This window comes from Gracilinanus agilis, chromosome 2 (assembly GCF_016433145.1).
Source record: "Gracilinanus agilis isolate LMUSP501 chromosome 2, AgileGrace, whole genome shotgun sequence".
Lineage (NCBI taxonomy): Eukaryota > Metazoa > Chordata > Mammalia > Didelphimorphia > Didelphidae > Gracilinanus > Gracilinanus agilis.
The window spans coordinates 599203067-599216875 of NC_058131.1; the positions used below are offsets into that span (position 1 = coordinate 599203067).

Consider the following 13809-nt stretch of genomic DNA (forward strand, 5'->3'; position numbering starts at 1 on the left):
CCAGTCTCACCTGACTGGTTGGTTTTCCCATTTGTAAAACTCAAAATTCAACAGCCAGTAAAAATGTTCTAGAAGTAACATATAGCTAAGAATAGCTCCCCACTTCCCTAATCCCCATTCTCTGAGGTCAAAGATCTACCCTCTCCTTGTAAAACCAGGCAAACTGTCTCAGCCAAAGTTCCAGACCCCAAAAAACTTATTCACCTCTTGGATTTATGGGCTTTGTCTGTCCTGTGATAGAATTCCTTCCCATTAGGAATATTTCCAATAGGTACTCCAGATGGCAAGTAGGCCAGAACAACTTCCTCCCCCTTCTCCTCCTGAGCGCAACAGGAATGAAGGGTGGGGCCAGGTGGAATTGCCACTAAATTCTCTTATCCCTGGCTCTCATCCCCAACCCTCCCTTTATTCCCCCAACCTCCACCTCCAGGAAATGTCACCGTCCCCACTGAGCTTAATTTCTGGCTAACAGAAGTCTGGGCTTAGAGCCAAGAAATGGCAAAAAAAAAAAAAAAAATCCCACCAGCCCCACAAAGCCCAGGCACTGCCAACTGCTGGTGAGGCTGTTTCACAAATCAGCTATACAAGAGAAGAGAAGGGAGCAGGGCATAAGAAATTTCCAGTCCAAAAAAATGACAATCATTACCCAATCCTTCCATGTCTCCATCAAAAGCATTCTTATTTTCTCCCCATCTTGCCTCCACCAAATCCAGAATCTGAATATCAATCAATCAATGAACAAGAATTTATTAAGTGTTTACTGGGAACCAGATATTTCACTAAAGCACTGGGGCAACAAGGAAAGGCAAAAAACAGTCTCCCCTCAAGGAACTCACAGTCTAATGGTTAGTCCAGAAAACTAGTGCCTGGCTCTATGTGTGGGTAGCTGGGGAAAGTAGATAATAGGTTAGGATTGTTTTTAGAGGGAAGATTTTCACATAAAACACTCATTACCTACAAAGCTTCAATAGATATAAATCAATAGGCAAAATCACTAATCAGATTAAAATTTTCTAATTATTTCAGTCTCTGTAAACTCCCTCCGTTTCTCCTTTCATGGTCCAAGATGGTACTCAACCAATACTTGCTAAGGACTAAAGGCTTTTCCACTCTCTCTTTAGATTATTAGGAGACCTCTGCTACCAGAGAGAAGGTGACAAGGTGATGAGATAAACCACAGGAAGACATTAAAAGCATCTGATGTCATTGTGGATAGAGCATCTGGTTTGGAATCAAGAAGACCTTAATTTAAATCCTGCCTCAGACTTTTGCTAGCTAGGTAACCATAGGCAATTCAATAAACTTTTTTCAGCTTCAGTTTCCTTACCTACTAGATATACATATATCTTTTTGGCAAATGATGTCTTCTATAATGGAGAGTGGGGAGGGAGGAAGTTACCTAGATATTTTAATGTAACATAAATAAATATATTTCTATTTTTAAAAAAGAACTGGGGATTGAATAAATACTTCCTTAATTAAATACCTAACATAAAACCTTTTAAAATGATAATAGTATTTGCCTTATGAGGTTTCTTTTTGAGAATGAAATAAAAAATATAATATATATAAAGTACATTTTTAGCCCTTATTATTATGATCTGCTCCAATGAGAGGCATGTGTCCCAGAATCCAAAATCTTAGTCATTTTTCTGGTTGCTTTCTCTCTTTTTAAGAGGAGAAGGTAAGGACCTCCTCCTCACCTTGGGGACCCAATTCACTATTATGAGCCAAGGTCCTGGGGCCCCATTTCTTTACCATTTAACCAAGCCCAAGGGATGAGGGCCAAGGCCACAGTTCAATACTTCCCAGCCCTCTGTGAGCTGCCCCTAGCCCACCTCTCTCCATAGTTAATTACTTGGAAATTAGGCAGCCCAGCTGGCTACCTTGTGCCTGGAACTAGCAAGAGCAAGAACCTTCAAAAGAACTCTGCCTTCAGGAGGTCTAGAGAGGCAAAGGCTAAATGCCCCAGCTATGGAGAAGAGGAGAGGGGCAGGGTTTCCACAGGGGATTACAAGGCTAATGAGAGCAGAGACATGCTCAAAAACCTCCCTGCAGTGGAGGTAAAGAAGGCTAATGAGGAGATTGAATATGTTTTCCTTAGAAATATAAGGTTCATTTATCTAACATCCTCCTCCTCTTTTTCATATTTTTATTCAATTTTTATGAGTCATATAAATGCCATGTTAAAGCAAGCAGAGTTTCCTATCACCTATCACATTAAAAGACAGTATGGGGTGAATAGAAATCTGGCACGGGAACCAGGTGGTCTTGGGTCCTAGTATCACTTCTGACACATACAATAAGCCCCCTCCCATCCCACTCCCACAGGTATCTACACCTTCAGTGCTCTAATCAACCCTCTATGATGAAAAATTGCAGAGAAAATGCCAGCCAGCATAAGTACAGTTTCCTTTCCTGGGAATTCTCTTTGCAAATGAAATCATAGGTCCAGTTCTGATCCCTACCAAAAGCCAATATGGTACAGTATAAAGGGTACTGATTTTGAAGTAAGCACACAATTCAAATTATCACTCTACTTGCTACCTATATGTATGATTTTAGATTCTTAGACACTGGAATATATGACATTGAAGGTCTCAGTTTTCTGATGGAAGTCAACCAAATGATCTCAAAGGCTTCCTCTTACTTTATATCTATGACCCTAAATCCAAATTTCTCTGCTTGTCTGTCAAGATCTACCATAATCTAACCCCACCCTAATTAACCCTTGTTTCCACTATTCACTAATAAGCATCCTCTATGGTAAATGTACCACCAGTCTCCTCCCTTTCTCCCTGTACCCCTAAGTCTAGTTTCTTGTTGTTCAATCATTTCAGTCATGTCTGTTATGATGATAATAACAGATAGTTTGGAGAAGCAGATAAATGTTTTCAGGGCCAAATATATCTTTAAGTTAAGAGCCAGAGATTGACAGGCTACAGTGAGGAAAGGAGGGGGTAAAACACTCCTGGCTCTCAAACCCCTCCCCCTCTAACTGCTTCTGCTTCAGTTGGTAATGAAGACAGGAATAAAATTCTTCTGGTGAGTTTCTGTTATGACTGAAACCCCAATAATGTTTCTTTCTTAAATTTATATTCCTGTCAGGTCAGTTAGAGGAAATATATATAGAAATTATTTATCTAACTGTTGAGGACAGAGGAGATCTTAAACTGGCAGCCAACAGGATTCAATCTAGAAGTTCAGACTGAATTGTAAGTATCTTCCAAATAATTATCAGGCACAGATTTGAAGGTAAAAAGTTATATTAGGAATTAACAAGGAAAATTAGGGAAGTTAATGAAGGTATATTGAATAAAGGAAAGGTGACCCCGAACTGTTAAATTGATGCCCCTTCCCCCTCCTCACTGGAGGGATGAAGCATTTAACTAAAACTGGCTCTCTTGCTATAGATAAATATCTTACTCTATTTACTAAGTAATTATATAATTATATTAATGAAGAATAGTACTAACAAATAGGCTAACCCTATGAGTAGAAACTACTAGCTTAAGCTACAATGGTTTCTCAGGAGAAATCCCAAGTCAGGAGAAGCAAACAGAGTATCTGCTCACCTCCAATCCCACAAAATAACTGTCCTCAACCCTTCTCAACTGCCCCTCACCCAAAGTTCTCCAGGGGGGTCCCCTGGAATTCTGGGTGAGGCTTTCCCTGTACCTTTGCAGGGATTTCCATGCTTTGCTTCTGCATACAACATGTCTGACTCTCTAGGACTTCATTTGGGGTTTTCTTGGCAAAGATACTAGAGTGGTTCACCAGCTCATTTTACAGATGAGGAATTGAGGCAAACAGGATTAAGTGACTTTCCCAGTGTCACACAGTAAGTGTCTGAAGTCAGATTTGAACTCACAAAGAGTCTTAGTCTTCTTGATTCCAAGTCCAGTGCTCTATCCACTATCCTACCTAGCTGACCCAAGGCTAGTTTCTACCTCCATGTTAGAATATTTAAAGACTCATTGATTAAAGGTTATTCCTTTCAATTAGTCCTTAGCTAGCTGGATTAGAGAAGGAGATGGTGTCAAAATTTTTACCAAAAAATTCTCTATATACCAACTTAAACATATAACATTAAATAATGCATCGTGTATAGTTTATAAATGAGCATTTTTTCCATTTAATGTCAAAATACACAAAAATACTTTTAGTCTCTTGCTCCTTTCTTTCCCAGGGCTCAAACCCTAGAAGGTCTCAACCTAGAAAAAACAAAACCTAACTGATAGGTTTTACCTAGATCAGTTCAACTTCCAAGAAAGTCTCATGCTTTCATTACCTTGTTGTCCCAGATCCCCAGTGACAAAAATCAAGTGTACTTACATGTAGCGTAAGTGAGGATTCTTGGCAAATGCCCTAGGCTGGATGTTCCGAAGTCCTGAGTTCTTAATAGTCCTATGGAAAAATTAAAACGAGGTCTGGTCAAAGAGAAACAAATAATCTGAGATAAAGCTCATATTGAGTTAATGGGAAGGATGGGTTTATAAATTCCTTTCTTACATGGGCTGAGTCATTTTCATTCCTTTATTCTCCACAGTGTCTATGATAGTGACTAGCTCATAGTAGGTATTCAATAAATATTTAATGAATAAATGAATTGAGCTGGAAGAGACAATTAATCAGTCTACAAGAATTTATTAAGGGAAATAAAAAGAATAAGAGGGAACTGTGTTCTCTTTCCCAAAAAGAAGTGATTGAAATTAAACTGGATATGGATATGGGTTTAACCTAGAAGGTAGAAATCATGGACTCCATAGAAGAAGTGAAACATAGATTAAATGATTAAATGCCCTAGCTCAGTTCTGCTGGTTGGTAGCCTCCCTTTCTCTGAACCCCTTATTATCAGACCTCCACCTGAACACCACCCAGCTCACTAAGAGTAAATGTCTCTCAAACTCTCTAAGCAAAAAAGCTATTTGGCGGGGAGGGGCCTGAGAAGGAACAAGAAAGCACTAAGAGATATGGGACAATTTGTGGGCAACAGTCAAAGAGATATCAGGCAGCTAGTTAGCACACTCACTGAATAGGATACTGGGACTAGAGACAGGAAAATCTGAGTTCATATCCTACCTCAGACACTCACTAGATGTATGAACTTGGACCAACCACTTAAATGCTTTGTGCCTCAGTTTCTTCATTCATTAAATGTGGATAGCAATAAAAATACTCCCCTTCCCAGAGTTGTTGGGAAGGTATAATAAGATAACATTTGTAAAGTACTTTGTAAACTTTAAAGGACTATCATAATTATTGTATTATTTTTATCACAGTATAATGGATAAAGCATTGGTCATGGAGTTAGGAAATCTGGGACCTGATCCTGACTCTGATTTATTTGTTTTGTAATCTTGAACAAAGCCCATGTACCCCAAGCCTCATATTTTTCCTCTCTAATATTAGGGGAATTGACCTTTTGATCTCTGAAATCTTATAGCTCAAAAATTCTATAACTAGAAGATATATCTTCAGGAGAACAAGAGTTCCCATATCACTCTTAGCAAGCATTTCTTTACTTTAGGAGACAGGGTAAGTCCCTCCCTTCCAACCCTAATGAGTGGTCCAAGGAAGAGCTTAATCCAAATTCCTGTTATACTCACAGCTTTTGAAGTCCAGTATAGAGTTCCATGTCCACTGCATTGAGCGTATGCAAGCTCCGCCAGTTTTCTATGTGTCTGTGGGGAAGAATGAAAAGTAAGAGCTTAGTTTAATTCAAAAAAGTATTCAGTTTCATAAAGTGAGCTATCACCTTACCCAATTCAAACATGAGTCCCTGTCCTCTATTCAACCTTTCCTTACTCAATTTTTCTCCACTTAAGAGACTTAAAGTCTTTTTGTTGTTGTTGTTATGGTAGCTCCTGTCTGTGATGGGCTGTGTCGTGGGTATAACAATAAATAAGGTCACAGAATAGCTTTGATAGTATTACAGTAGCTAAAACCAAGATTATGGGAGAGGGGAAACAAAGGAAAAAAGTCCTACTGTTGGCTTGATAACATGCAGTCACTGAGTCCAGAAACTGATGGTACCTTCTTTGGGTCTCTCAACCAATCTAATGCCAGGACTCTAAAAGACTAAGAGAGTCATTTGATGAGGTTCCTACTAGGGGTAGATGAAACCAAAGGAAGACCTGCTATTTCATTTGGGTATCATCCAACATTAAAACAATCCTCAATCCCCTTTCGATGTACAAGATCGAACTGAAGTACCTGAAGCAAGAAAACTCCCTTTTCCCTATCAGGAGTAACTCTTGATTTCAAGTCTAAATGTCTTGTTTGCCTCTTAGGATATCTGGATTCTCTCATGTAGGATTTTCCACCAGAGAGTAGTAGGCATTTTCTCGTATTTCCTTGGGATGGACATCATTCTCTAGACTTCCTTGTCTTTTACTTCTCTCTCATCTGCCATCAACTACCAATCCCAAAGAAAGGCATGAAAACATGGGGCACTGCCTGGGACAACAGTATCATCTAAGGACTATTTGATGACCAAATGTGGAGAATATACATGTGACTTCACATTCCCTTGAAGCCCTTTCTAGGAACAATTGTCTAGGATCTGTGAGCACATCATTATAGTCATCATACTAAAATTATATTGTGTTCTGAGGTTTACAAAGCACTTTACATATGTGATCTCATTCTAATTCTCAACAATAATCCTGTGATCTTGGCACTATTATTATCCTGATTTTACAATTTAGGAAAGTAAAGGTAAGAGAGATGAAGTGACTTCCCTTAAGCCAAACATTTACTTATTCAAAACAGGATTCAAACTCAGGTCTTCCTAACTCCAAGTCCAACATCTGCACCTACAAAGCTGCTCAATCCCAGTTCCAAACTATCTCTGTCCTCATCAAAGCCTCATCAAAAGCCACCTGACAACAATTTTCTTTATTTGGCCCTACTAGATGTAGAAATCTGGCTCAGAAGTAAGGGCAAAAAGGACTATAACCCCCGAGTCAAGACTATAATAATCCCCAGAACTACAATAAATGTTTATACATAGAAATTCTCATTGAGATGTGCCTCACTTTATGCAATACAAAAGTGGCAGCAAAACTACTTATGTTTTATTCTTATAAGAAGAATCATATTTTTTCTTCTAACTTCCATGATAATTTTACAACTCTATCTCATTTCTTAGGTCAAGGAAAATTAAGCCTATAGGTTGCCCAGAGGGCAAATAAAGATATGGATGGTGGGAATGAGTAGGCTATGGCATATTACCAACTTCAAATTATACAAAAGAAATGATATAAGGCACAAATGTACAAAAGAAGTGATGGATGTTCAAACAAGTGAAGGGACAAATAAGATTAAAATATAATTGAGAAATATTTAACAAAATAAATACACTACAATAGAATATAGATAATGTTAACATGCAGTTTTCTATGTGAGCATGCATCTATCAGGGAAATTTATGTATAGTTTAGTGACTCCCATTTCTAATTGAATTAGACATTGCTGATGTAAGGAAGATCATCCCAAGGATGTATAGACAGAAAAGCAGATAGATTTGTCCTAAAACCAAAGCAAGGGATAAGTAATGGTCAGTCAGCAAGTTCCATTGCTAACCAAATTCCACTAATGGGCAGATAAGCTTAAAAGCCTCTAGAATTGCAATATTCCCTAAGTCACCAATCCTGCTTCCAGATCAGCCTCTATAGTCATTATCCTAGAAAGTAACCTTTGTAGAGGTACAACCTGATAAGTGCTTCTGAAGGTGTCCTAGTTCTGCTTCCTCAAGCCACCAGAGCCACTGGAGATCTGGTAAAGAAAGGTGTCACTACTAAAATTCTTGGCACTATCAGATGGTTGCACCTTATCATAGGATGTGATTTTATCAGTCAATATGACGCTAAAGAAAATGCATTACCGTCTGCTTTGCCACCGTACCCTAAGGACCATGGGACCATTCCACCTGAATTATGGGTAAAAACTCCCATGTCTGCTGTCTCCTCCATTAAAACATGAGCTCCTTGAGAGCAGAGACTATCTTAGTTTCCTGTTTTTATCATCAGAACTTAACAGAATGCTTTTCATATAAAAAATTCTTAATAAATCCATTTTTGGGTAGCAGGTAATGGAACACGGTGGATTGAGAGCCATGCTTAGAGATGGGAGATCTTATACTTCCTAGCTGTATGATCCTGGGCAAGTCATTTAACTCTTATTGCCTAGCTCTTACCACTCTTCTCCCTTGGAACCAATACACAGTAATGATTCTAAAATGGAAGGTAAAGGTTTAAAAAATGAATACATACATGCATTTTCATTCATTCATACATCCATTTGTATCTAGACAATGTCTAGAGACCTAGAAGAAGGCCACCCACAAAACTGCATGGATTCCCTGAGAAGGATTTCTGGGAGGGCTTGTAGAAGAGTGGCAGGATAAGATTTGTATCACAGAGAAATATCACAGATTCATGGAAGCCTCTGTATTTCTTATTGATCTTCAGTTGTCATTAAGAGCAGTATGGCCTAGTGGATAGAGAACTGGCCTTGAAGTCAGCAAGACGTGGATCATCTATAACATATACTGACAGTGCGCTGAGCAAGTCATTTCTCAGTGCTCCCAGGCAACTTCCTAAACCAGAATACCTTCAAACCAGTACAGGCTGATTTGCTTTGACAGAGATCATACCCCAGTGATTCCCAAAGTGGGTGCTACCACCCCCTGGTGGGTGCTGCAGCTATCCAAGAAAGCGGTGATGGCCACAGGTGCATTTATCTTTCCTATTAATTGCTATTAAAATTTTAAAAACATTAATTTCCAGGGGGCTAAGTAATATTTTTTCTGGAAAGGGGGCAGTAGGCCAAAAAAGTTTGGGAACCACTGTCACATCCTATCAATTAGTTCCCTCTAAGAATGAAATCATGGCATCCAATCCCTTTGCCTATTCTAAAATTCTCACCCTCTCTGCTCCTATCCCAAATCCTATTCCATTACTATATCACCTCAAGGAAAGAATAATCTTTAAACAAAATCTTAAATGGCCTAGGGAGAAAACCATTTAGAAGTAATCTTTAAGAAAGAGTCCTTTGGTAATTAAATAATCTCCCTTGAGAGTGTAGTTTAGAAGAAAGAAATTAAATTTAGAGTAAAAAATCTTGACGAAATCATTGGGAGGCACTGGACAAGTCATTTTCCTTATATCTGCCTCAGTTTCCTCACCTATAATATAAAGGAGTTGGACTTGATCATCTACCTCTAAATTCCCCTTGAAATCAAATGCTCCATAATTCAAATTTAGCTCGTCAGAGTTTTCTTAGAGGGACAACTATACTACTAACATCATTTTATATGTTCTTGCATAAACTAAAAGTCAGTTCTCATAGTTTTCAGGTTAAATTAGTATTATTTCAGAGTTACAAAAAAGTCTATTGACTTCTTAATACCTCAGCCTTAGCACATATATCATAAGATCAGACATGTGATCAGATGCTTTCTCAGAGTCTGAATCAGTTACGCGAAGTCAGAGAAGTGTGCAATCTTAGATAGGATATCTGCCACAAGAATGGCAAAGCACCCTAAGGACAGGAATAAAGTGAGGGGGTACATGTACAGAGGAGAGTAGAAAGTGTTGAAAAAAAAGTATGTCTTACATCATTTTTGCATTCAAGATGGCAATTTTTTACAGCTGTGGCATATTTGCCATTACCCTGTCTCACTCTGTTGCAGTTATGTTCCCAGGAGAAACTGGATTTACCCCCTCTGTCTCCTTACTTAAAAGGATTGTCCTGTGAAGAAATACCAACAGGATATCCTTGATTAATTCCAGCTTTGGGGATTACCTGAAAAACAAAGGGGCATCTCCCTGAGTTGATCTATCTCTGAGGTGTTTCTTCCTCTAATCTTCCCATCTATTTCCATGGATTACAGATCACTAAGTAAATATTTCTACTTTGTTCCATTAGGGGAATATAAACATTTATATAGTGCCTACCATGTACCAGGCATAAGTATTTTCACAAATATTATCCCATTTAGTCTTCACAACCCTCGGAAGTCGGTACCATTATTTTTCTCATTTTGCTGTTGTTCAGTTGTTTTCAGTCATGTCCTATACTTTGTGACCCCATTTGGGGGTTTTCTTGGCAAAGGTACTGGAGTGGTTTGCCATTTCCTTCTCCAGCTTATTTGACAAATGAGGAAATTGAGGCAAATGGGGTTAAGTGACTTGCACAAGCTCACATAGCTAACAAGTGTCTGAGGACAGATTTCAACTCAAATCTTCCTGATACCAGACCTAGCGCTCTCCTCTGAGCATTAAACAACCATATCCTGAGCAGGCATCTCATAGTACCACGGTCCGTCCTCTCCACCTTCGCCCTCCACCTCTCCTTACCACCTTAGAATCATCACATGGGTCCCAACCCTGTCAAAGTCACCAGCTTATCAGCAGCAAATGTGCAAACCAGACCATCTGGGCTTTCGTGGGAGGGAGAGAGAGAAGAAAAACATTATTAATAGCAGTGTTGCACTCTCCAGACAGGGACTGGCCTCCTGCAGTAGCTCAGAGTAAGTAGTGCTCAGTGGGGTCAGGGAAAAGCTCTGTATCTTCTAGATACTGTCAGATAGGTGCTAGTAGAATTGTATGAGGGAACAGCCAAGCATCAGTGAAGCTCCAGAGGCCTAGACCTAGCTAGGAGAGTGTAATCTATTCAAGAAGCCTGCATATGTAGTCTTCTCAATTATTTACATTAAAAAAAAGAAAACTAAACCTGGCACAGATAATCCAAAAAAGGATATTATTCCAAAGTCATTTCCATTTGCCCTTGGGATATATCATATGTTGGCATTTCAATGTTGCTTCATAGATGATACACCCATAGATATTGCCCTATCGATATGCATTCAGATATAAATAAATGTGTATATAGAAATGTATATTTAGGAGGTAGCCTGGCGCAGAGGATAGAGAGATAGCCTAGGACCCAAGAAGACTAAGGTTCAAGTCTCATCTCTTGGGGTACCTGGTTAAGTCACAGTCTCTGAGTGCTCTAGATAACTCTCTAAGGCAATAATGTCAAACTCAAATAGAAACAAAACCCCACTAAATCTTAGATAAAGATTCCAGCTAGCCCTCTACTGACTTAGAAAACTACATATTAATTTTATCTATGTTCTATTGTGTTCTTTTTTTATTTTGTTTAAAATATCCCAATTACATTTTAATCTGGGTTCAAGAGCACACAGGATATACAAGCCACAGGTTTTGCCATCTCTAAGATACAAGTTGCAGAGAAGATGAAAAACCTGCTTTGGCACAAGAATTTACTCATCTAAGAGTTCTCTAGATAATGAAATCCCAGGTCTAGCCCCATTGATAGATACAGAGATAGATACTCACTCCTGCTAACACGAAGTTTAACCTAACTCCATAAACCACTGATTTCACAATTGTCAGATCGAAGGGTACTGTAAGTTTTGCATGCCCCTTGAACTCTCTGCAGTCTTTAACCTGGATTGGGCATGACAGGCCGGTAGTTTTGAAATTGTTGGTTCAGCTGATTGGCTACTCCCTCTGCCTTCATACTCTCCTCCCTTGGGGTCTGGATCACATCTTTCTCCGTGTTCTCCTTCCCTCCTTTTTGATGTTCTCATGGAACTTTGGCCATGATATGTCACACTAAAAGAGTGCCAGCTCTCCTCTGGGGCTACAGATCCTAGAGGGGAGTTTATGAAAGCACAATGTGCATATCTATGTAGTATATTGGATAGAGCCGGACTTAAAAGTGGTGAAGATTTATGTACAAATCTCCTCTCAGGCACTTACTGTGTGTTTTGGGACAATTAAAGCTCCAAGATTCGAATTCATCTTTCTGTAGGATGGGGACAATAATTATACCTACCTCACAGAGTTTGGGGGGGATTTTTTTTTAGAATCAAATGAGATAATTCATGTTAAATACTTTTCAAACCTTAAAATACTCTGTAAATTGGTAAACTACTATTATTAAGATACCTATCAATAAGTGGAATTTTTCCTAGGCTTGAGTATACTTTTATGCCTACGGCTTTGTATTAGTTGAATATACATATGAGTGTTGTTCCTTTGGACACAGTCACACCTCATTTATTCAGCATTGCCGGGGAATGAGTTGTTCCACATTAGTGAATTTTCCAGATAACCGACTTGCCCCTTTAAGCATGATTTATTTTAATTCCTTTAGATGGAAATCTTTCTAAAATATATTATAAATTCCCTTGCATGTAAGGACTGTGAATGTAATTTCAAATCTTCTTAATAACTCAATATCATCATTAAATATGACCTGTTCTGTGAAAGAATGGTGCTCACTGAGGTGTGTTGTAAACTTTGCCCCTTCACTAAATGGCCCCAGATTGCTGCATTTTAAAACATTTGGGTCCAAGTATTATAGTTTTTTTAATCTCTTCTGTCACTGTCAGCTGCTCACCTTACTTGTCATCTACAAGCTTTAAGCTGCTTCCTCTTCCCCAACAATTTGCTGATTTTGATATTCGGTGTTCTGGGAAATACTTTATCAAGTCACTAGGACCTGGATTTGATGAAGAGGTAGATAAAACATGAATGAGGAGTATGGGTAAAGTGGTTTAGAGTATGGACTTCCTAACATCGACTCTGGCAACCCAAAGACTTTTTTTTTTTGCTTCTATCTTTTTTCTTTAATAGGAGGCCTCCAGGATAAGTGAGGTGTAATTATGATTCAGGTGTTCAAATGATCCCACCCAGTACTGTCTTCAGCATATCTAATACTTTAAAAGATATATCCATGCATTTAGGTAAGCAAAATACAGATCCAACTGAGATCCCCTGAATTTCTCACCTTTTATGGACTCTACCCTGCTCTTAAAAAGATAACAACTGGGTCTTGAGCTAAATGGAGCTGCATACACATCCACGAATGCTTTCTTCAGAATATCCAGGGCAGACCCCCAATAGACTTTTTTTCTTAAAATCCTTCCCTTCTCTCTTAGAATCATTATTATATATTGGTTCCAAGACAGAACAGTAAGGACTAGGCAATAGGGGTTTAATGACTTGTTCAGGATCACACAGCTAGAAGTGTCTAAGGCCAAATTTGAACCCTGGACCTCCCATCTTCCCATCTCTAGGCTTGGCTCTCAATCCATGGAGCCACCTAGCTTCCCTCAGCCCCCAGTAGATTTTTGCCAGTGTGACAACAGAGCTAGTAGGGTGAGCACTAGGCAGCCAGTCTGGCTCCAGTAGCCTGGTTTATATTTTGATGCCACATTATGAAATAAGATTGAGATCCCAACAAGACCTCCAAATAAGCCAACATACAGAAAAGAATGTGTGAGTGCCTCATTTGACTCCAGCATCTTGTAGGGCAATGAGGAAATTGATTTGTTATCCAGGAGTATTATGTCTAGTGATCCAGACAGAAGCATTAGCTTTCAATTATCTGATATGTTTAGCATTATAAACAAACCGTCTGGAGCAAAAGCTCCACAGTGCACAGACACCGCGGGGGTTGGGAAGATGCTGCTTTTGTAGACACCTCTGCAGCTGTTGAGAGGAAGGAGGCTCCAGGGAGCCGAAGCACCAGGGGCGGGTGGCATCTCTGCTGGGTGACCCGAGTATGACAGAGCGCAAAGTCTAGAAAGAAACAGCTGCATTCCAAGAGTCAATGCTGCCCAGCCAAGCAGCCAGCAACCATGAGGCAGTGCAAAAGGGACAATTCAAATCCTGCCCTTTGCAGCTGGGAACCTGGAGTAGGCAGGTCAATTGGCTAATCAATTGTAGAGTTCTTTCCAGCAGAGAAGGAGCCTCTGCACACAAACCT

At 39.3% G+C, this 13809-nt stretch overlaps 1 protein-coding gene across 5 annotated transcripts in view; it reads right to left on the minus strand.

Moving 5' to 3' along the window:
- Positions 1-13809, minus strand: part of NTRK3 (neurotrophic receptor tyrosine kinase 3) — a 445036-nt gene that overhangs the window by 361320 nt on the left and 69907 nt on the right. For all 5 annotated transcript variants that reach the window (XM_044665439.1, XM_044665438.1, XM_044665436.1 and 2 more), the window contains exons 2-3: positions 5610-5684; positions 4336-4407 (exon numbers count right to left, since the gene is read on the minus strand). In XM_044665439.1, coding sequence (XP_044521374.1) covers positions 4336-4407; positions 5610-5684 — 147 coding nt within the window. The remainder of the gene's footprint in view (positions 1-4335; positions 4408-5609; positions 5685-13809) is intronic.